General features: G+C 45.2%; 2 protein-coding genes across 2 annotated transcripts; both read left to right on the forward strand.

Moving 5' to 3' along the window:
* Positions 1-1,094: 1,094 nt before the first annotated feature.
* On the forward strand, positions 1,095-13,143 carry LOC114252924 (uncharacterized). The gene is made up of 10 exons (XM_089737662.1): positions 1,095-1,482; positions 1,584-2,015; positions 4,585-4,680; positions 4,759-5,193; positions 5,846-6,109; positions 6,193-9,903; positions 10,203-10,650; positions 11,528-11,622; positions 12,359-12,487; positions 12,876-13,143. Exons 1-10 carry the CDS (start codon positions 1,351-1,353, stop codon positions 12,978-12,980), a joined length of 5,847 nt encoding a protein of 1,948 aa, XP_089593788.1. The 5' UTR covers positions 1,095-1,350; the 3' UTR covers positions 12,981-13,143.
* A 2,691-nt stretch (positions 13,144-15,834) lies between these two features.
* Positions 15,835-22,483, forward strand: CatD (cathepsin D). Its single transcript, XM_028187470.2, has 10 exons — positions 15,835-16,014; positions 16,114-16,206; positions 16,418-16,544; positions 18,645-18,768; positions 19,217-19,335; positions 19,735-19,844; positions 20,814-20,900; positions 21,318-21,474; positions 21,788-21,994; positions 22,143-22,483. Exons 2-10 carry the CDS (start codon positions 16,145-16,147, stop codon positions 22,302-22,304), a joined length of 1,155 nt encoding a protein of 384 aa, XP_028043271.2. The 5' UTR covers positions 15,835-16,014; positions 16,114-16,144; the 3' UTR covers positions 22,305-22,483.
* Positions 22,484-24,971: the final 2,488 nt, after the last annotated feature.

The following is a 24,971-nucleotide window of genomic DNA, read 5'->3' on the forward strand; positions in this document are numbered from 1 at the left end:
GGAGAGATGTGCTCCGCGCTAAACGCTTCACTTTCCCCCCTTTGCCTCTTCATGAGTTCTGTCTCATGCGAGGTTTGGACGTGGGTTGTTGAGCGACAGGAGGTTTTAGTCGGTTCGACTCTGACATGCCCCGCCCTCCATCCCCAGTGGAGGGTGGGAGTCCGGCGATTTCCTCCTGACCAAAAAAAAAAAGATCTTTTCAGTGAGATGTACGAGTTACATGAACTGTTAAATTAGGTTTTTTTGAAATAGGATTTTATGACCTGGTAACTAAGATCTTTGTCATGTCTCATTTTAATTTACATTCTTAATTTTATGAAAAATTATAAAAAAATGGAGTGAAATAAAATGAAATGAAATGAGATGAGATGATATGAGATAAAAATTCGTAAGGACATGACTACAGCGTTGACGGTGCCTGGTTCTTGCATGAGCTGGATTAGGAGTATATCTTGTGGTGGCCACGATAAGACGGTTATCGAGTCGTTTTTATTTTATTCATATCATAATTTTATGACAGGATTCGAGATCCAGATCGTCTCGAAGATTAATATTTTTTTTAGGCAGAAATACGCTGGGTGTTGATACCTACCCGCGCGGACTCACATGAGGACCTACCACCAGTATTCATTGTCCGAAGTATGTGATCTTGTGAGAGCCTTGTACACCTGATGCGAGAGAAGTTTTGGTTCGAGCTCTTTCTTTGAAAGAATACGGATATACCTTTATTTGGATTTGCTTCTATGCACCACTTTCAAAACGGTTGCCCGTTAACTTTTTCGTAACGAGGAACTGTTTCTACTGGATTAGCAAATGGTCGTAAGAAAAATATGAAACTGTCTAGCACGCCCATGTTGTACACTTTCTAAGCTTGCCAAACTTTGTCGGCCGTCTTCGTAAGACCCAAGAAAACAGTTCCTTTGTAAATTGCTTTAGGCCTGTACACTTCTACCATTGTTGTGAGAATTACTTTAATTACTGTCGTTTTAGTTTAGTTTAGTTTTAGTTCAGTGCAAAATTATTATTTTTATGCATAGAGTTTTATGACATAAGTCGTTTTTGCCTATCAAAGTGAACTGCAAAATAAAAAAGTCTCTGGACTCTCTGGAAACATGGCTGAACGACCATCGATAGCGGCTTGCTGTCAAAATAAAATAAGTTTTATGAACGTGAATGTCTTGTAATCTTTTGAATAATAGCATTATGCAAGGCTTAGACCATTATATCGAATGAGTTTTGATAAGTCGAACAAACGGAGCTAGGGATTAATAGCGCAAAGGTCGTTTACACCTTTGCCAGTGGCTTCGTGTCGCGTTCGCTGAACTCAAAGAAGGCGTCCGGCCAGACAGGATGAGTGACGACAGCGAGGACTCGCCTCCGCGACCTAAACGTAAAATTAAAAGAGTGACGATTCTGTCATCCTCCGAGTCCGAGAGCGACGACAGCGTCACTGCAGTCGGGACACGTCGAAACCGAATGAGGGTGATGCATCCAATAATACTTATTACAATGGCAAACAAGTCGCACAACCTGCAGAAGCTTGTGAGAGACAAGAAAAGTGATGATGTGTTTACGTGTTACAGGTAGTGAGCGACGATGAGAGTGACAGCAGCGGTAGCGAGGTGGTGCGCACTCGTCGAGGACGAGCTCTGCCCAAATTACGGGATTCGGACAGCGAGGGTGCTGCATGTCTCGCCGACGCTGTACCGAGGCCGACCTCAGGGTTCGCTTCCGACAGCTCAGAAGGCAACTCCGAAAAATGTTCCATTTGCCTTATGCGGTTTACTGATCAAGAAGTAGGAACCCCTCAAAGTTGTGAACATATATTTTGTCTGGATTGTATTACTGAGTGGTCCAAAAATGTGAATACCTGTCCTGTGGATCGGCTGACATTTGACTCTATTGTAGTGAGAGCTTGTGCCGGTGGACGTGTACTGCGCACTGAACAAGTGAAAGTTATTGAAAGGAGACCTTCTGTAGACGTACTGGTGGTTGAAGACCCAACAGTGTGTGAGGTGAGCTATGTTTATAAAATTTAAGTGTGCTTGTAATATCCAATTAAAGTATATATGGTACTTGTAACATAAAACTCATTTTAGCTGTTAGTTTATTCTGTCTAATCTCTGAAACGCTGAACTTATCACTATAAAAGTAGCCAAGACTAATTTTATTTTAGAAAAATTATTAGTGTTCAGTAGAAACAAATAAAACCCACAAAGGTTGAAAAATAGTGATTTAAATATACTACTATTAATATCATACAAAGCCACTATAGTGTGCCTGGGTTTAGATAGTTGAAAATAAGGCTATTTAACTTATCATCAACGGAACAATGTAACTAAGTATCTTTGTAAAGGTGTTTGTCTTTATGGAAAGGTACTGTAAACAAGCATATTTCTACACTGAAATATTCACACATTTGCTCAATTTGATTTAAGAATAAAGAGTTTGTGTGAAGTGTGGTCTAAGGCAGCTAACCCCTGAACATCAGCTGACCTTAAAGCTAGTCTTACTATTTACTCCTTTAAAATAATCATAGTTCAATTTAATTTTGTACTTTATTCCTTATATTCTTTACTTGTTTTTAATTGAATAAATTAGTGAAAATGAGCTTACGGACCACTTAGTGTTATGTGGTGATAATATAAATCAGAATGTGAATGCCACTACCACCTTGTGGCATAAGGTTTAAATCTATTGTATAGTGTGGCTGATGGATCAGACATTTCCAACCATGACTGCTCTACAGCAGGAAATAGGCAAGGTGGTGATACTTGTCTAATCTTCCAATACTCCACACTTATAGTAATCTTCTATACTAATATTATAAAGAGGAAAGATTTGTTTGTTTGTTTGTTTCGAATAGGCTCCGAAACTACTGGACCGATTTGAAAAATTCTTTTTCCATTAGAAGCCGACATTGTCCCTGATGAACATAGGCTACTTTTTTAAATATTTTTTTTATTTTATTTTTTTTGTTTCATGTGTGTTTTAATGTTTCCGAAGCGAAGCGAGGGCGGGTCGCTAGTTCCACATAATTTATAAAATTTTCAAAATTTAAATAATTTTTTTAAAGTTATTTATTTGAGAAACCAACAGTACAAAACATCCTTATAATATACTAGCTGACCTAGCAGACTTCGTAGTGCCTTAATCGATAAATAAAAGACCTAAACTTTTGTATAATATAAACTTAAAACAAACAAAAGGAAAAACAAAATTGTTATTTTTATTTAATTCCGAGCATTTTCATATTTATCTACCTTTTAAAACTTCTCTGGACTTCCACAAATAATTCAAGACCAAAATTAGCCAAATCGGTACAGCCGTTCTCGAGTCTTAGCGAGACTAACGAACAGCAATTCATTTTTATACATATAGAGATTAAAAATAGGTAAACAAAATCAAGCAAGTTTCCACTATTAACATTACACATGAGTAGAAAGTAAATAGAAAAAACAGACATTGATAGATTCAAGTGTACAATGAAGCAATGGCAATGGCAATGAAATACAAAAATAAATAGATACACATCTACCTTTAATTTAATTGTATGTATTTTAATACTTAAGACTACATGACGTGGTAGTATTGCACTTTATTATATTAGGACCGTGAATAAGTTCTCGCTATTTATTTTCAAAAGAAAAGCTTTGTTTCAATATAAGCAACAAAAATATTTCATTCAAAGTATTGTCAAAGGCTAGCAACTACTTTCTCCCATCTCTCTGGCAGTATATGCATTCCGCATTATAAAAACAAGTTGTCTTTTGAGGCTATCCAAGAATAGATCCTTTTTTTAGCTTCTTCATACGAATGAAAGTGCTGGTCAGTTAAGACATGTGCCATCGGATGGAATAGGTGAAAATCAGAAGGGGCTATGTCAGGTGAATACGGCGGGTGGGCTAGAACTTACCATTGAAGCGTTTCTGGGTAGGCTTTCACTGGTTTTGCAACATGAGGCAGAGCATTGTCATCTAGCAAAATCACTTTGTCCTGTCTCTGCTTGTGTAGTGGCCGTTTTTTTAAGGCTCGTAAACACATTAATTGAAGTCGATAGCGATGCTCGTGATATTTTTATTCAGATTGAGCAGCTCATAATAAATTACACCCTGATGACACCACCAAATACAGAGAAGAAACTTCAAACCCTGGATATTTGGTTTTGCAGAGAATTTTCATGCATGGCTGGGCTTACCCCATGCCTTTCTACGCTTTGGATTATCGTAGTGTATCCACTTTTCATCGCCTGTGGTGCAAAAAATCTTTTCTTTTCTACCATTGAATCAGTAGTTCACACATTGAGCACGGTCCTCCGCTTCTCTCATCCAGCTCCTGCCTGCCACCCTGCACAGATCATAAGACTACCTTACATATGTGTTACCATTCTAAATTTCACAAATAGGGTACTGCAACTGCCATCTTACAAGAAACAGTGAGAACTTATTCAAGGTCCTAATAGTAGTACACTTTATTACATAAATGATCACTTTGATAGAGTATATCTTGACATTCAATACACATGTTACATTAAATCCCAGCAGTATAAAAATATATTTATAAAATATGATTTTGAATTTGTAGGTATGTGGAAGGTCAGGAGATGAAGAGTCAATGTTATTGTGTGATGGGTGTGACCTCGGATACCACATGCAGTGCCTTTCCCCCCCTTTAACTGAGGTATTATTCTGAGAAAAGCTTTTTATGCGGAATTTTTTAAATTTTAGCCATAAACCTTACCATTTAAATTTTTAACAGGTCCCTATAGATCAGTGGTACTGTCCCAGCTGTAATGACTTGATTGATGTAGTACACACTTCTGAGGTGGACGACCTCCTGTCAGATGTGTTCGTAGATATGTATATGCCGATTGGACCTCGTCCTTCACCACTTAGACAGCCTCGTAATGTGAGGAGATCATCTAGACAGAGATCAACAATAGAAGGTCCATCAACATCTTCAGATACACAAGGCAATGTGTTAAACTCAAATGTCATTCCCTCCACATCACGAGGTTCACTATCTATTCAAAGCAGTAGTTCTCGAGGGTCAAGGACACGCAGAGTGACAACTTCTCGTCCAACAAGGCGTCGAAAATATAGAAGACAAAAAACAGTCATAATAGAATATGAAGAAGCTGAAAATGGAAAAGTAGCAATCAAAACAGTACAAAAGAAAGTCGCAAGAAGAAAGGTCAGTTATCGCAAATTGATTCATTTTTAGTTTTTTAATCTCACATTATTTTTTACAATACTTATGTTAAAATTACGACCAGTTTCTTAGTAAATCAGGGGAAATTTCTGTCCCATTGCGCTCTACTATCTATACTGTATATACATCGAGCGTGTTACTTCAAAACTATCTATATACAGAAATTTAATACGAATTTCGTGTAAAAATTAAACGATGTCCCTAGAAGCTGATTGTTTTTGAAATGAAAATTATAAAAACTTTGAAATATTGTGTCCAAAAAATTTTCATTTGAATTAATGATGGTACAGAAATTAGAGCTTCTGACTGTGCACTCAGGGTGCAACAGTTGTTGGCCTAAGTTGGAAGAAAACACATATTAAAAAAAAAAGTTAAAGTCGGTTCAGTAGTTTAGGTGTCCATCGCGGACAAACAACGTGACACGTAATGTATATATATTAAGATAAACGTTGAACTTACTGTAACAGTATTTACTGTGACAGATTTGTTGTGTGTCAAGTCTCAGGAAAACCGAACGATACAATAAAACCAGTCGACCAGTTTGGACTGCGTTATTTAGAATAGTAGTATTAATATTATCAAACTACAAGTGCAATAAAGATTTTGTATATTTTCAAATGAATTGTACCATCAGATAAGGAAGCGAAAAACTCGCACGGCGGCCCGGCGCGCCCTGGTTCGGGAGAGTGTGCGCGTCCGGCTCGCCGCCCTCCGTCCCCCCAGCCTGCCCCTCGCCCCAACCCGCCTCGCCCGCACCCTGCCCCGCCCCGCCCTGCGGCTGTTCGGGGACCCGCTGGAGCTAGACTACTTTTCGGACGAGGCGCCTGGCGACTCGGAGTCTGCCAGCACGGCCGTGGCTGCGAGATCCACTTCCGCACTGTTGAGCGCTCACAGGCAGGTCTGTTTTGGTGGTTTTTTTAACGACACGGTGCATTTTGTTTCTATGGGCACATTTTTGCTGAATTTATATTTTGTTTTCAGGCAAGACGAAAGGCCGTTGGCATTCCATCCCCGCCTGTGGCTGCTTCCGCGCCGGATCTCTTGTCGAGTATAATGGAGAGTCAAACACTGCTGCACGCCAAGAACTCAATAATGTCAGTCACCGGCGACGGCAAGCTCGAGATAAAACTACGATCACCGATCGCCAGGCCTCGAGAGCAGCGCTCGGACCCGACGACGAATGGGAGAGTCGACTTGACGAAGGGCGAGGATTCTGCCAAGAAAGCACCCTCCTATCCGGGTCAGCATCGCAGTGGCGGCTGGGGAGGAGGTTACCGCGGTAACTATCACCGGGAGCAGGGCCATACGGGGTTCGGGCGTGCAAGTTACGGGGGTGCGGGGTACGCGGGCGGCGGTCAACAGGCTCAAAATCAGAATTCCAACTTTGACGACCGACAGGGAAGCGCGTACCGTCCGATGGACGCGTGGCGCGACGAGCCCCCCCTCCATGGAGACTACGGCAGGTGGCCCCCGCGACATCCGCTCGCACACGACGTCCCCTCCGATCGAAACCGCCGCAACTCGGACCGCGGTCCCCCACCACGCGCTCCGCCCCCCTGGCGACCCTACGTGCCGCCGCATCCCTCGCGCCACTCCTTCGGGGGCTTTGACAACCCTCTAGACATGCGCACGGCACCGCACCATTACGACCGCCCCACCGTGGCGGCGCGTCCTCTGCCAGAACCGCCCATCTTTAAATTCGACGAACACAACGAGGTCGAGCGGTCGGAAGACGAACGCAGCGACCCCGACCTGGTGATCGACACGGACAAGTACGACCCGACCGAGCCCACTAACGACGACAGCGCCGAGGAGCCCGAGCTCCCGCCGGAGGGACCGCACGTTGACGTCAAAAGTGCAAATTCTAACTTTCAGTCGATCGATGAATCCGTCGCCGAGTCCGAGACCGAGACGGAGGCGGAGGGAGAGACGCACGGGGTGGGGGCGGGGGCCGCGGGGATGGAGGCCGCCGCCGTGCCCGCCGCCCTGCTGGACGACGCCGTGCGACAGGTGCTGGCCGAGCACCGCGGGCTGCTGGCCGCGCCGCCACCCCTCAGCGACGAGGAAGACGACGGCGACTGCCCCAACTTCTCAATTTACTCGGCCACCAGCGTGCACATCGCCAACGACGCGGCCGCGGGCGTGCTGCCGGCCGAGAGCCCCGCCCCGCGCCCCTCCGACGACCTGCGTGACCTCGTGCAGGAGGACGACGACCTGTCGCCGCCGCCCCCCCTCGATGCTGTCCCCAAAAAGAAATCTGATGAAATTTACAACGAAAAAGTATCGAAAAGGTGTCCCATCACCACCGACACTCGAAGCCCCATAAAAATAAAAATCAACGCTCCCTCGTTGATAAAGAAGCGTGTGTCTCTCTACGACGAAGAGGAAGATTCAATGCCGGCAGAATCGGGAGCTCCTCCAGAAGACGAGAGTTCATCTTCCAAAAGCGTAGAACCTAACGTGGAAACGGATAAAAAATCAGTGGAAACTGTAACACAAAAGAATTCTTCGGAAGATAATAAAGATAATGCAGTTTCACAGATGGCCTCATCCGACTTGCACAATAGTGACCTAAATTCGCACGAGCTCGATAGCGCCAAGCAAGTGACGGAAGCAGATGCCTTCCCCGAAGCCTCGTGCGAGCCTGCAGCCGACGGAGGTGAAAACGTAAAAGATAACCGAACTATACCGAGCAGTGATGTGTTGGAGACTGCGCATAAATCTGATCACACGGAGCAGTCCGACTCGGAGACGTCCGAGCCCGGCGACCGCGAGCGACCCGCCTCTGTGTCTCCGCGGGGAGAGGAGCCACTGGAGAAGATGACCGAGTCAATCAGCGAGACGGAGGACGAGCGCAGCTACACGCCCTGTCTCGACGAAAATAAATCCAAAGATACATCTCTCGAGACAGAAAAAGACAAAGGACTCGAAGGACTCGACACAGAAATGATATCAGAAGACGAAGGAAACGAGATGTTCTCGGAGGAGGACAAACCGAAGTCCGTCGGCGCGCCCTGCCCGTCCCCCGAGCGACCGCCCGAACGGCTGCGCTCGCCGCCCCTCGACAGCAAGAAGGACGCAAAGGACTCCGAAGGCAAAGGAAGGAAGAAAAAGAAAGACACAAAAAAAGATGCAAAAGAACGAGTAAAGACCAAAAAGAAAACTGATGTTGAATTTAAGAAACTTAGCAAAAACGGTAAGGAACGAAATTATAGGGAAAGAGACAAAAACGGAACGCGAGACCGTCGCGAGTCCACTGACTCTGCGGAAAGAGAAAAACGTAAGCGGAAAAGGAAAGAAAAGAGGAAAGATCTCGAGCGATATGACGTCAGAAATATTGTTAGTGAAAAGCGAAAAAAACGAAAAGATCAATTTGGGCGTGACGTTTCACCTCGAGTTCGATCACCCTCCCTCTCCCCTCCGCCTCGGCGCTCCCCCTCTCGCGCTCGCCGCTCGCCGTCCCGTCTCCGCCGCACCCCCTCACCGGGGCGAGCGTCGCCGCCGCGGAGGCTCACGTCTCTCTCTCCCGTCGTCCGCCGCAAGAGGTCAAACTCGAGACGGCGTCGATCGCCTACTCCGAGAATTCGACGCTCACCGTCTCCGGTTCGTCCTAGCCTTTCACCGGTCCGCATCCGCCGGTCCCTTTCCCCACACCGCCCCGCCACCCCTCGCGCACTTTCTCCGAGCCCCCGACGGCGGCGGCGAACGTCCACATCTCGCGGCAAACGAAATGAGCCGCGTCGACGTCGTTCAACCGAACGTGCCCGGAAACGGCGACGATCAGTATCCGGTTCGAGAAGTCCACGCCCCAAATCCACCAAGAGAAAAAAACGCGCAAGATCTGAAAGGCCAGCTTCGAAACGACGATCGCCTCGAAAGAAATCGCCTAAGCGACGCAGAATTCGAAATCGAAGCGCGAGCAGGGTTCCGGCGCCGTCTCCGACACGCGGCTCGCCCTCCCCCGCGCCCCCAGCCGTCTCCGGTGCCCCTGTCGCTCCTGCGCAATGGACTTCTCCCACCCGCCTCGCGTCTCCACGCACACCCCCCGCCGCGCCCCGCCGGCGCCGCGACCCCGCTCGCCACCGTCGCCACGCGCGCGATCCCGGCGGAGCGTCCAAGGAGGTGTTCACGTCCGGCGACAACATCCTGGTCAGCGTTAGCTTTAAAGATCAAGACAGAGTCGTCGATGACGACAAACGGGAGAGACGTCGGGAGCGACGACGTCGCAAACGAAAGACCGCAGCACCTGAGCCCGAAGTCGGCGTGCGACCCGTCGCCATCATTGATCTGGAGCGGTCTCCATTCCGCGAACTGACGCCGTCCCCGCGCGACGTCATCGTGCTCAGCGACAGCGACCCCGGGGAGAGGGAACCCGCGCCGGCCCCCGAGGTGGCCGTGCCTGAACCGGTCGGACCGAAGACTCCGCCCGAGCCGACGACCGCCGAGCCAGCGCCGGCCGCGGACCCGGAAGACGGCCGCGGCCCCAACACGCCGCCCGAGCCCCCGGACTCGCCGGACGCGTACGACCCGTACGAGCCCACGAGGTCCGCCTCCGCCTCTCCTTCCCCTGCACCTTCCCCCGCGCCCGCCCTCAGTCCGCCGCGCCCCACCATCACACTCGAGGCCGCGCAAAAAACAAACATGTCCGCCGACGAGGTACTCGACAGAAGACCGCTGTCACCCATGGAAAAGGTAATTTTTTTTAATTGCATTATATGATCATTCTTAACTTCAGACATAAGGTTCCATTCCACAAAATCAGCTTAGTACTGTTATGATCCTGCTGCAGGAGCACTGTGTATCTCCGAAACAATACTAGGAGTATATTTCTTGCTTTGTTCGTGAAGTTCCGACGAACCTTGCACGTGCCCCCCTCCCCTCCATTACGCGGCACGTGTCTGTGGCTTCCGATACTCGCAAAAAAAATCTTTCCTCGATGATGTTTATTACTATACTTAGATTAAAATGAGACGCGTCACTGGTGGGCACAGGTGATGGCGTTGCTGCAGTCTACTCGGGACGTGTCTCCGGAGCCGCCGCCCTGCGACCCACTTCCGACCGCCGAGGTGACCCCCGGGCCCCCGCCGGCCGTCGTCCCGCAAGTCCCGGCCGCCGCCCCTCCCCGCATCGTGTTGCCGGAGGCGACGCGGACACAGCCGCCGAAGCTGTTCCTGGCGAAGCCTTCTCCGATCAAGTCGGATCCTATCAAGCCGATGCCGGCGGCGAAGATAGCACGCGTCCCTCTGGGCAGCGGTGGGGGGGGTGCGCCGGCGGTGTCCCTGCCGGGGGAGGACTCCCCGTACTCCCCGGGCTCCAGCGACTTCGGGGAGCTGTTCGAGCCGCCTCGCCGCGACATGTTTGAGGCGCTGCTGGACCGGCCCCGACACAAGTCCCGCTCCAACGCAGCTAAAGTGCCCGTCAAACTCGACCGTCACAAAGGTTAGAACTCTTTTGTTTTCCACTGCGCATTCAATAAAGTTTAGCAGGCTGGCCAACCTGCCACGTTAACAAACATGGGTGATCCACTTTCAATCAAGGATTCTCGCATTTCCTGAGCAGTAGACTTTTGTTTTTTTCTTATCGATCGGTGATCCATAAATCTAGAATTGTTTTTAGTATTTTCATCGTAATCGCGAATCGTAAACACTATCAAAATTATTTTGACCGGTGATCACGCGTTTATTATTTTTTTGATTTAGTTCATCTAAATCTCAAATAGGAAAAACATACGTCTATGATCATATTCCTTAGAAATAAATTAATATGACATGTAGTAATTAATTTGAATACCTCAGTTATTTGTCCTTGTCGTGTTCACATGACACGCACCACGCAGTAGCGGAAACTGTTCGTCGCGCCGTCTATTGTGTCTAATTATACCTTTCTTCCAGACGCTCGGACAGAATCAATAAGGATTTTTTTGTTATTATATTACTGAGAGCTTATAAATAATGTTTTTAGTGTGTCTATATAAACAAACTTCACGGTTTGCTATTGTGAAAGCGTCTAATATATTATATGTAATAGTTAGGTTTCAAATATTAAGAAAACGAGGTGTGGGTTGTGCATGGTAATCCAAAATATATCAATAAAAATTAGAAATCGATTGCAATGCCACCTATTATAAGTAAAAATTATTCAGAATCCCATTTAAACTCAAAAAAAAATGATCTAAAATTTTGGTAGATGTACCCAACGGAAAACACTGTATACATATATACTGTATATGTATATATACATCAAAACTATTATTTACCTATTGGGTATTATATTTATAGAGATCCGATAAATAACAATAGTTACATATCCATTGCAGGGAAGACTCAAGTAGGTGTGAAAATAGATGAAGATAGTTTGAAGATACTGGACGAACTCCCCAGCTCTGCGGTCGAGATGCAGGTCAAGAGTAAAGTTAGTATCGAGATATTTGTTTTGATCAATTTTAGTATTAGGTGTATTCACTGTATTCGCTACCATGATACAGCTGCCGACCTAGAGCTGAGCTATGGCGTAGCTAAGTCAAGTAAGCTAGAGATTGGTTGTGTGCACGTCAACAACTATGCAAAGACCAAATCGACGTTGTGCCAGCAGTTCCGTTCGATACATCACCAGGGGGCTGGGGGAGACTTAACTTAGTGCCTGGTTTGCCACTCTCTCAATAGTAATTAACAATACACAAGAAAACATATTTTATTGGCAATTTCAGTAACGAGCTGCTGGACACAAGATGTGAATGTCAAGAAATAATAGTAAATTAAGAAATGATGTTTGCGTGTCTAAGTGTGTCAGTGTGCAATGGGGAAACAACTAATTTTTTTACTAAATATAATAATAATGATTTTAACATTGTAACCCGTTTACTGGTGGTAGGACCTCTTGTGAGTCTGCGCGGGTAGGTACCACCATCGTCCTATCTATTTCTGCCGTGAAGCAGTAATGCGTTTCGGTTTGAAGGGTGGGGCAGCCGTTGTGACTATACTTGAGACTTTAGAACTTATATCTCAAGGTGGGTGGCGCATTTACGTTGTAGATGTCTATGGGCTCCAGTAACCACTTAACACCAGGTGGGCTGGGAGCTTGTCCACCCATCTAAGCAATAAAATATGTATGTATAAATTCATACGGTGAATGTACTTCTGTAACACAGTTCTTGAAGAAGCTCAACAGACAGGAGCGAGTGGTTGAAGAAGTGAAGTTGGTCTTGAAGCCGCACTACAACAGAAAGCGCATCACTAAAGAAGAATACAAGGATGTGCTCCGACGAGCTGTCCCCAAGGTACCCATTGTTTTTTTTTAATGATTTAGGCATTACTGGTGACCCGGTGGCCTTTCCAGTTTCACCAGGACAGGTGGGCGGGTAAGGGCTCAGCCAGGAGGGGTGGGATTTGCTAACAACTACTCGAGCGCCTCCAAAGAAGACCTAATAAGTCAAGAGCAGCTCCGTGAATGAATCTATTATCGGATCGTAATCGCGACCCGCTGAGAAGATCCGTCGAGTAACTCAGCCTCCTGATGTTTAGGTTTGGTAGTACCCACTACTATTCTATCTCACACGGCGTACCCAAGCGAGCTTAGCCCCAGGAAGCTGAGAAGAGGCCACGACTGGCTCCAGGAAGACAATTATTGTTTTAATGACACATGATAGAGACGCGTTATATTTCCAGATCTGCCACAACAGAACAGGAGAGATCAATCCCACGAAGATCCAGGCTCTGATCGAGGCTTACGTGAGGAAGATCCGGAAGAAACACAAGCTCGGCCTCGCGTAGCACCCGCGCGTCCGTCTGCCCACGTGTGACGTCACCGTGTCAATGCTGCTTATATCTACGGACTACGGACAATGTATTTTACTTAAAAGAATTTTATTTAAATAAAATTAGATTTTAATTATGTTTGTCGATTTATTATAATTACAAATAATTTTATAATATTTATTGGTGTTTTTATACGATGACCGTGATGAACTGATGCTTAATTCTCTTAACATTTCCCGTTCGTCCATGTGGCACACCGCAAGTAGAGTACATCCCAAGGCTCTGTGGTAATTGAATTTGGATCGCAACCTTTATGAAGCGTTGATGATGTATGCTAATAAAAAAACCAAACAATGTCTTGGAACTAGGGATGGTCTGTAACAGGTGAAATTAGAGACCTGTTCCAGTGAAAGAACAGCTCCTGTAGCCTGTTCCAAAATAACAGCCTGTTGTGTTGCAACAGGTTTAATAATGTTTTAAGTAGAATATGTTCCACATAAAGGAAAAAGTCATACATATGAAATGGTTTTAATATATTTTTTGAAATGAAAACATCATTCATGCTTTCTCAGGCTTAGGGCTGACAACTCGATTTATTAATTTAATGATATGTGAAACTAGTATTGCTAAAATGTGCATGCATGTTAATGTTATTGCTCTTTTTCTATTACAATAAGTGAAATGAGAAAAGAGCATGTTACAAACTGTTTGGGGAACAGGATGTATATGCTAAAAAAAAAGGATGTATATGCTATCTTTTTCTATTTCTGTACGTGAAAAGCAAAAAGAGCTTGCTCCAAACTGTTTCGTTTCTGTCTGTTTGCTGTGGAACGGAACAACGAAACATATGGAATATAATGGAACAGTTGTTTCGGTCTGTAGACAACAGTTCCAAGTTTTTTCATAGACGAACCTGTTTCGTTTGACTGTTCCGATAAATACGCCTCACCCCTGCTTGGGACGAGTTCGTTTCCGCCAGATGGATGCGGCGTGGAGCACGTTGCCTCGTTGCCTCAGTGAAGGACGTGACCCTCGGCCAGGACGCCGTACGGTCGGGTCGGTATGGCCTTCAGTGCCCGGCTCGGGGAGCTTATTCAGGCGTGCCTCGAGCCTGGACGGTTCCCGTCGCAACGAAAGACTGGCAGGCTGGTCCTGTTGAGGAAGGACGGGCGTCCCACAGGTGAGTCCGCGGGACGGCCATTGCGTTGCTAGACGAGTCTGACAAAATGCTCGAGCGCATCCTAGCGGCCCGCTTTTTCAGCTATTCCAGCTACACTCGGACGAGTAGGTGAGCTCACGGACTCAATATGAATGGATTTGCTAATACTAGCCCTTGCAAGAGCAGGGCTTCGCAGTATCTAGCACCGGATAGAATTTGCAATCACAAATCTACAATACAAATACAGAATCTATAATCGCTACCCACTGAAAAGATCCCGCGAGAAACTCAGTGGTCTAGCGGCCCGCCGCGGCCAGCACCCGACTGAGGCGGGGCCCGATCTCTCGTCGTCGCCAACGCCTTTACACCCTGCCCTGGTCGGTGAGAATGGGGCACTGGAATACCACGGTGTACCAGCATACCTTCGCCGATTGCTCAATCCCTATCTTGGACACGATGCTGAATCAAGGTCTAACCAATATGATGAACGCTTACGATTAACAAAAAAAATATTTTTCATTGGAAGTTACTATGCGGCTTAAAATCCTTTCGTTTCTGTATCTGTTAACGTAACGTAAAGCATGCGTATAATTTAGCGCGTCCGTCACGCTGACCATCATTCAAATCGAGCACTCGCTTGTCAAGTTTTTTTACCTCGCAAATGGACCATTATTGTCTTGATGCTAACTTTGAAAACTGCTGCTAACTCAGCGGTAGATTGTATCGTCAGCTTCCACTATAGCCTTTGATTCGTCGTTGTTGATTTTAATTTTCGGGCGACTACATAAAGGGTCCCTTTTTTAAACCAAAATCCATCTTAAAAGACGACAAATCAATAACAAGTCTGACGCCCGCGCGCCCGTTTGAAGCGTTTACATTGTACACGTCATCAATGTTGTTAACCGTTTGTGCCGTTTGTGCAGCATTGCTACCATACCATTAGCTACGATACCATTGGAAATCGTATTCCATAATTACTCTTATTTTTATCAGCCTTATATACATTACCTACGTTTTAAATGGCTATTATTGTAAAGCGACAACTTTGTAAGTAAAGGCTCACTAATATTTAATTTTTTAATTTTAAATTCCTCCTTTTGGAATGAAAGAAAGTTAATTTAACTGAAATTTTAATAAAATAAAATAAAATGGGATGAAACGAGGCTACATGAAATAAAGTTACAGTAAAATTGTGAGAATTAACTGTCTTCGGTGGACTTCTTCGAAAATCCTTAAAAGCCACATTCAGCAACTTTTAATAGTTTCCTACATTTATTCAGTTTCACAAATGTTTAAGACTTATTAACCAGTGTTATACGTTTAAAACTTTTTTTTTGTTAACGCTGGGGAATCCATTTACGGATACCCTGTCGAAGGGGGTAACGGACCGGGCTATGTCGGACTCCGGCGTCTTCAGAGAGGCAAGGGAGACGAGGATGGCCAAGGTCCTCTACCTCTCCCAATTCCTCGCAGAGACTGCCCTGCGCGCCTCACAAAACCGACTACCAACTAAGTTCCATCGAGCTCCACCACACCGACTACGTTTAAATAATACGTTTAAACCAGAAGAAAATCTAAATAAAGAAATAAAACAATTCATACAGTTTCGTACCTCGCGTTTCCGTAAAAAAATCTGTTTCCATTATCATGCAAACCAGCTTGCAACTCAACTCATCTAATGCAGTCTGTAGCTCAAATGAAAAAGTCAATGTCACTTAGCAGTTGTCAATTGTTGTGATTTTCAAATTTTTCAATGATGTCCGGCGATTTGTGACATATTTTAATCTGTTTTTACTACTTACTGCGTTGTTTTTCGATTGACGAGACGTTACGATCACAGTGTTCCATTTTAATAAATCAATAAATAACAATAGTCAATTTCTCATAGCAGTACGTTGAAATAGAAATCCGTTCTTGCCTAAATCCTGAATGTTTTTTTTTATTAAAAACTTGTCGCAATAAATATTTAATTCATTTCGTGTGTTGCAGAGTCGCCTAGTTGCGGCTTCTAAAGACAACAATGGGAAAGATATCTTTATTTTTTTTGGCGCTGATCGCCAGCTCCGTAATGGCACTATATAGGTAAGATTTGATGCATCAACATATAATTTTCATCAAAAAATGCATAAAAATTATAATAGTATGCTTTTAAATGCTTACTGCTTTTATTATTGTGCTTTTATGCTGTGTTGATACTTTCACTAACAAGCATAAACTTCTTTTGGAATGCTTCATAATTACTAGAATAGTGTTTTTAAAAACTTCCATGAAATAATTGATTGTGTTTGTGCAGGGTGCCATTACATCGTATGAAAACTGCGAGAACCCACTTTCATGAGGTTGGCACTGAACTGGAGCTGTTGAGATTAAAATACGATGTGACTGGCCCATCACCCGAACCATTGTCAAATTATCTTGATGTAAGAGAATTCTATTTTCATACACAATCTTTAACTAAATATAAATTATAGACTGATAGGCTTAAAGGATCTTGCTTATGAGCTTTTTGGCCACTGATAACTGGCTCTTTGAGTGAATATCCACAACTGCATTTTGAGTTTCCCAAGTGTCAATCTGTAAAACAATAGAGAAAGTATAGTATTTTCTAATTCAACAGGAGAGTTTCTCGTTGTTGCAGTGTATAGATAACAAGTGCTGTGTATGAACACAGCTTTAATTTTTGATGTTTGCAGCCACTTGATGACATCATAGTAATAGGTTTATGCAGGAAAAAACTGTTTATACATTGCTTTTAATAAAATATGATCTTTGGTTAGATTTGTGACCCCATTAAACAGCTATAACTCAACTGAATAATTATCTATATTTAATAGTAATAATGAGGTTTACGAGCGTAAGTTTAATAGAAAATGAAAAAAAAAACTTTTTCCATAAGATAACCTGGATTCATAATTAATTATGCAGTTTATTTATTTATGCATTGCATTGCATTGTACCCCTATGTGAAATTTTCAACTAGTGCAACTTCTAGTCCACTTATTTTAAATTGTTAGTCAAGGAACTGTTCTTCCTTTTTTATGGAAATGGTTGATGCTTAGAAACAGACAGATATATACTTTATTTTCTATTAAAGTTCAGCCTTCACTCTGTTCCTGGTTAGTGCTTTTTAGTTTTAACTAGATATGCAACTATTTAAGTTGGTAGTTTTGTTGTTGAGGCTAAGAAGTACTCTAACAATAAAATACTACAATGTCCCGTACATTGCACCTCTATTCAATAAGAAATTGGATCAATACTGTTGAAGTCATTAATATTTAACGTATTCAAAAACGAAGTGAGTATAAATATTAACTTTTGTGGATACTGACTGAAATGTCTGCACGAACTTAATGTCCGTAGGGTGTGCCGCTATAAAGATTCGTTTTTGCAAACGTTCTGCATATTTCTATGACGAAGGATGCAAGCTCTCCAACTTGGCAGGTGTAATAGAAGACGTCGGCTTTGTTCTTCATCGCGGTCAGCAACATCCACGTTGTGATGTTGTATAAGTGTTTTATAGTTGTTTTCTACGAATTTCGAAATGTTTTGATTACTGTACAAAACAACATTAAGTCATTCAACCACTTTTAGTGGCTTCAGTCCATTTAGAGGTGAACTGTATTCAAAACATGTGATTGTGAGTCAGTGGTCGCCGGGCGATAACCTACTCACCTCGAACCGTCTCTTAATTTGTTCGAAATTAAATCATCTTTAATGATCTCTATAGAGTGAGCGCGATACGTCAGCCGTTTCGTTCTTAGAATTCTTTGTAAATAATGAAACCAAAAAGGTTCGATTTGCTTTTTTTTTTCTTTTTAAATGTCGGTTCATCAGATCATAATATTGGCGCATCTAACAAATATTGTAACGTCGTAGTGTTATTCTGCCACGCCGCTGACGTGTGACGTACCATTATTGTGTTGGTAGGGCGCCAGAACAGCTGAATGTCGGTCTATTAATAAATTTGCACGAACCTATTATGAGATATTAAATAAATTATGACCATTTTTAGCCTGTAATGGGCTATTGTAGACGTCGTCGTGGCCTAAAGGATAAGACGTTCGGTGCATTCGTATCTAGCGATGCACCGGTGTTTGAATCCCGCAGGCGGGTACCAATTTTTCTAATGAAATATGTACTTAACAAATGTTCACGATCGGCTTCCACGGTGAAGGAATGACATTGTGTAATAAAAATCAAACCCGCAAAATTATAATTTGCGTAATTACTGGTGGTAGGACCACATGTGAGTCCGCACGGTTAGGTACCACCACCCCGCCTATTTCTGCCGTAAAGCAGTAATGCGTTTCGGCTTGAAGCAGTGGGGCAGCCGTTGTAACTATACTGAGACCTTAGAACTTATATCTCAAGGTGGGTGGCGTATTTGCGTTGTAAATGTCTATGGGCTCCAGTAACCACTTAACTTAGCCATAAAAAAAAAATTGCATCTCGTACCGTAAAACATCAGCCGAGACTGTCGTGGCTGGAAGATGTGACGGTCGCGTGGACTTGTGTTACAGGCTCAGTACTACGGAGTGATCAGTATCGGCACGCCGCCGCAGTCGTTCAAGGTGGTATTCGACACCGGATCCTCCAACCTCTGGGTACCTTCCAAAAAGTGCCACTACACCAACATCGCTTGTTGTCAGTAACTCTGCTCATATATTTGTTCTATTACAATTTATTCTGCTTAACATCAGCTGGACCAAAAGTCCGTCAGTCTGTATCGCTACCGATTCACCAACTGTGAGAACTCGTGATTGCACTTCATTTTATATAAATTTAACTTGGCTTAACTTTAAGAGGAGTTTAATACGGAGTACATGCGTGAGTAGGCGAGTCCGGGACTCGGCTGGTGTTGGTTGGGACCGGAGTTCATAGACGGGCGTGAGTAGTTGTTCGAGACCGGTAGCAACAGGCAGACCGGTGCGTATGAAGACGTATGGTGGTACTGGTCACCGGTAATACGCAGACCCAAGGCCCGACGTGGCCGTCGAGAGCATGCGACGTGAGGGTCACGTAGAACTCGGTAAAGGCCGAAATGTCCTCGGCCGATGTAAGCAGACTTAGGTTGTGTCCTGACCGTGTCCAGTGCTGCACAACAAGTACGACAGCCGCAAGTCCAAGTCGTACGTCGCGAATGGCACCCAGTTCGCGATACAGTACGGCTCCGGCAGCCTCTCCGGCTTCCTCTCCACTGATGATGTCACCGTGAGTATCCTTGTCTTCTTCTAATTACTTGTGATGTCACACCGCTCACGGAGCGCCTACAAGGTCCTTCAAGGCTACTTGTCTCGGGGGAATGTCACAACACGAGGAACTCTATAAATTTTTCAATTCATTATAAATAAAATATATTTATTTTTATTATTTACAAGATAAGCCCAAGCATATGACGAGCGCCAATCTGAAGGCCAATCTGAAGATCTCTTGAAAATTTCTTCGAAACCGGTTCACCGATTGGACGAGGTCTACAGGAAACACACACATCGACTTTATATGTATATATTAGATTCGTATATCGCGATTATTCAGCAAGCTTATTCTCTTACTTTACTTGCTTTATGAATTGAAATCAGAAAAGTGAATAAGTTGGGTCGTGCCGCGCAGGTGGGCGGGCTCAAGGTGCGGCGCCAGACGTTCGCCGAGGCCGTGTCGGAGCCCGGGCTTGCCTTCGTGGCCGCCAAGTTCGACGGGATCCTCGGGATGGCCTTCAGCACGTATGTCGCACCGGTCCATACACACACGTACACAGGGGTGCCACGGGGCAGCGGAACTCTACACAAACGCACAACTCAATATCTGCATAGTTCTGTGGCCCACACGGGTATAATCGTCACTATTACACATGGAGATATGTTCAGTTAGGGGTGTAGTACCGTGGCACGTGCGCCCCTCGCTCTTCCCCCTTTCGCGAGCTGCCGACCGAACGAGATCCAGTGAAATATATACAAGGAGGATGGCCGTCATGCAATAGTACAATTTTCTGTGTTCGTCAAGATATCAATTATATTTTATAAAATAAAAAGTTTATCACGAATACAAGGTTATGCCGATAACATTTATAAATTATATTTAAGCTATTGCATAGCTTTTATCGCAGGCTTTGAGCGCGGCGACCGAATCAAGAAATTCCGTAACGAAAATGAAATCTAACACCCCCCGCTCCGCCTACCATGTAGCTCGTGTTCAACACATTTGTTGCGCTCGTGTAGTGTTTGTGAATAAGCGCGCGGCGTGACGTCGCACTGCATGCGCATCATGAAAAGTCTGCCCATCTCTCTCTCGCGCGGTCTAGCTTCTGAGTGTGAAGGGGACAGTTAATGTTTTGTTTTTGTTAATGTTTATAAATATAGCGTGGTCTTATTTTATTATTGTTTTAATATTAAATTATTATTGTCTAATTATAATTGCATAAGTTGATAAAAAATGCTATGCATTAGCTTAACCGCGGCAATCCCCGAGTGCCACATGTGTGTTTTTATCAGTTCACAAGTATTGAGCATAAAAATGTAAAATTTTTAAGAACTCATCCTATAGTCAAAACAGTCGTGCGCACGCTATATGTACGAGTAGGTCTGCTACTCACCGAGTGCACAGCCCGCCTGGGGCTAAACGGTCACCGAAGCTCTGACACGAGGAGGTAGGAGTCAGGTACGGCGTCTTGTAACGATGTGTCTGTGCTCCAGTATCGCAGTGGACCGCGTGACCCCGGTGTTCGACAACATGGTGGCTCAGGGACTCGTGCAGCCCGTCTTCTCGTTCTATCTCAACAGGTGGGTACCTCACTCACGTCACTCGTCTACCTGACCTGACATGGACAGTCAACATCCAGTCGGTGGAAACATCAAATCTTGAGTCCTTAAATGATTTCTAATAGTTTGATAACTCAGAGTTTTTCAAATGTAATACCGAGACCAATGCCAAGCCGCTAGTACCCCCCTCCCGTTGTGAACGAGGCAACTTCGAACTCATGTCTCGACTTCATGTCTCAAATTTAATGGCGGCCGTCGAAACCTTTAAGCAATATAAAAAAGTGTGGCCCAACAACCGGCTCGGCCGTGCTCTCCTGCGGCGGCCGACGCTGCTATGGCATACAAACGGTATATCGGAGCACGCCCTGTAGAACAAAGTTGGAGACCCAGCCATTGTTATTGGTCTTCATTGAACGTCGTACCCGTGTTGTGGTCCAGGGACCCCGGGGCGACAACGGGCGGCGAGTTGCTGCTGGGCGGCTCCGACCCCGCCCACTACCGAGGCGACCTCGTACGGGTGCCTCTACTCCGGGACACGTACTGGGAGTTCCACATGGACTCTGTCAATGTCAACGCTAGCCGCTTCTGTGCCCAGGTTCGCTCTATTCGACCATGTTTACCTATAAGAATAATCGTGACACCATTACATTTATAAACAAAAATAGACAATAATTTAAAAATAAAAATAATAATATAGTAAATAAAACACCTTGAAATTATAAAATATTTAATCTTGAAGTTGTTTCACAACACAACCCAACCAACAACTTGTGCTACAGGCGCGGCCTGGTCCCCACCTCAGTGTTGGTTGTTGAGTAGAAGCACAAGCTGATAGGACACAAGATACTTACAGATGACGTCACTTCAAGTTCGTAGGAAACACTACCGACTAATCTCCCGCCTCCCAGGGCTGCTCGGCCATCGCCGACACGGGCACGTCGCTGATCGCCGGGCCCTCCAAGGAGGTGGAAGCCCTCAACGCGGCGGTGGGCGCCACGGCCATCGCCTTCGGGCAGTACGTCGTGGACTGCAGCCTCATACCGCACCTGCCGCGAGTCACCTTTACCATCGCCGGGAATGACTTCACGCTCGAGGGCAACGACTACGTGCTCCGGGTGAGTTGCACACGCCCCGACCAGACAGACGAGTTGCGGGGACATTTCACAGCTTTCGTAGTTTCTATTGTATCAGACGGGAATCATTTATAATGCGCTGACGTCATACGTAAGTAAAGGACAGGGTGACTGTTTGTACATGTGGCAGGTGGCGCAATTCGGGCACACGGTGTGCCTGTCCGGCTTCATGGCGCTGGACGTGCCGAAGCCCATGGGCCCGCTGTGGATCCTGGGGGACGTGTTCATCGGCAAGTACTACACGGAGTTCGACGCGGGGAACCGCCAGCTCGGGTTCGCGCCCGCCGTGTGAGCCGCGCGACCGCTTGCATTAATTAAACATTTTCATTAATTAAACTGGTTTTATTTTAGAACTGGCGGCCGGTCAATCAATATGTTGTACTAAAATTACATTACAGTAACTATTTAATGTGATGTATAATTTATATTATTCCTTGAACTAAGATTAATATACGAAATTTTAATATTGAATTTGATGGTTTGATTAGGGGCTGGTGTTTCCCACTTCCGTAGGTTTAACCCACCATACCCTACAAGTGACCCCTGCGTGGTGCTAAACGGGAGCCGAAAACACAATCGGTGTTAGGACCTTGTCCGACTGGCTGGCGACCACCCTCCAACTAGAGTCCGCCGCCAAATAGCCTAGTTGTGTTCCGGCGTGTGAGTTGGAGAGCCAGTTCTAGTCCTTCCCTTTTCCCTTCCTTGTTGGAGGTTAATTTTGATGATACCTGGAACATGCGGACCAGACGCCCGTGCGAGTTCGCGGGACGTGGTTGTTTGACCAAATCTTGTGCGGTCGTCGTGCCGGAGTCGGAGACCGGAGTGGTTCCCGGCGATCGCACGCAGGGTGGACTGGGGGCCCTTACATGCCCTGCGTTAGTCTCTTACGTAACCCGTGGTCGAAAACACACTGTGTTCCGCGCTTTTTTTAGGTGTTGTCATGATTTCACCTTGAACCACACCCAATCCACTCTCCAAAATAAAATAATATAATAAGACAGTTCGAAAAAAGGAAAAGACTTTGTCGGCGATTTCCCATTCCACGTTTAATGTGGATTTCAGCAATGTTAGGGGCCTACACAGCAACCTTGACGCCGTACACCACCATCTTGAGACATCGCAGCCAGCCCTATTTTTTCTGACGGAGACGCAGATATCTGCTCCAGGTGATACTTCGTACCTTGAAAGCCCCGGCTACGTATTGTAGCTCAACTTCCTGCGTAAAGCGGGGGTGTGCGTATTCGTCCAGGCGGATCTTTGTTGTCGCCTTCTAAGAGCCTTCGCCTTCTGTCGCGTTTGAAGAAGGACATGTCATAGGCATGGGATGCTGCCAGGAGACGTCAGGATCCAAACGTCTTAGGAGAAAGGCGGAAATATAACGCCGCTTACAGGTCCTACAAGAAGGTTATTGCCAAGGCGAAGTCGGAGCACGTTGCTAGAGTTGGCGAGTGACTAAAGAGCTATCTCTTCGGGAGCTGTGCTTTTTGATCGCTTCCCAAAGCTGCAGAAGGAAACTTTTGCAGGTCTAGTTTCCCACCACTGCCCAAGTCCGATGATAGTCTGGCCCAGAAGACTGACCTTCTGGTCAAACTCTTCGCCTCGAATTCGACTGTGGACGACGGGGGTGCCATACCACCGAACATCCCCCAGTGTGATAACTCTAGGCCGGAGCTCTGCTTCAGACAGTGCGCAGTTAGGCGAGAGCTCCGACTCCTGGATGCCCATAAGTCGAATGGGCCAGATTGCATCTCCGCATTGGTTCTCAAAACGTGCTCCCTGAGTTGACACCTGCACTAAAGCGTTTTTATCGCCTCTCTTATTGCACTAACAGGGTTCCATCTTCATGGAAGACCGCCTACATTCACCCTATCCCTAAGAAGGATGACCGGTCGGACCCCTCGAGCTATAGGCCTCTCGCGATAACTTCCTTGCTTTCCAAGGTGAGTGAATAATAAATACGCAACTCCTGATGTATCTTGAGGATCGCCAGCTGATCAGTGACCGACGGTATAGTTTCCGTCATAGTCGCTCAGCTGACGATCTTCTTGTACCTATACCTTACTCACAGATGGGCTGAAGCCTTGGAGAGCAAGGGCGAGGCTTTCGCTGTAAGCCTGGATATCACGAAGGCTTTCGAAAGGGTTTGGCATAGGGTACTTCTGTCGAAGCTACCATCTTACGGAATCCCCGAGGTACTCTGCAAGTGGATCGCTAGCTTTTTGGATGGGCGGAGCATCACGGTCGTTCTAGACGGTGTTTGCTCAGATACCATGATCATTAACGCCTTCGTTTTTACCATCAGGCCCGGTAGGCCCGGGCCTAGAGCGGCTAGATTTAGGGACGGCCCCAATCGTGTCAAAAAACTTATTATAAAGTATGGCGGGCGGACTGCACTGTATGGTGTAATCTATATCGCATCCTTAAATACTGTATTATCATCTCAGCTATTATTATTATTATTTATTATACTAAACTTATGGTTACTTTTATCCACACTTCCCACCCGCACTTGCGATAACAAGTAGCTCTGTACAAATTAATTGTGTTTAATTAGATATTCAAATCTTTATCTCGAAATTAAGTGTTGAATGTTTATAACACTCGTGTAAAACTTATCATGACCAAGTATGCCAAGTAGGCAGAGTATGTTAGAGCAAATAACTAGTTGTAACAACTTATGTTCTAGCGAAATAAAATTAAATATTTTTTTAAATTTCTAAGTCTATTTAGATAAAAATTGGCAATAAAGTAATTTCATTATGTAGTCTATATTGGTGGATGCTGAGAAAGGGGCGGCTGATGGCTTGGGGCCTAGGGCGGCCGACACTGAAAATCCGCCACTGCCCCCACGCTTTTCATCCTGTATATCAATGACATGCTGTCTATTGATGGATTGTTTTTTTTGTTGGTGTACAATAAAGAATACTCTCTATATCTGTCTCTTGGTTCAATTCAACCC

Source organism: Bombyx mandarina, chromosome 23 (assembly GCF_030267445.1).
Source record: "Bombyx mandarina strain Sakado chromosome 23, ASM3026744v2".
Classification (NCBI taxonomy): Eukaryota; Metazoa; Arthropoda; class Insecta; order Lepidoptera; family Bombycidae; genus Bombyx; species Bombyx mandarina.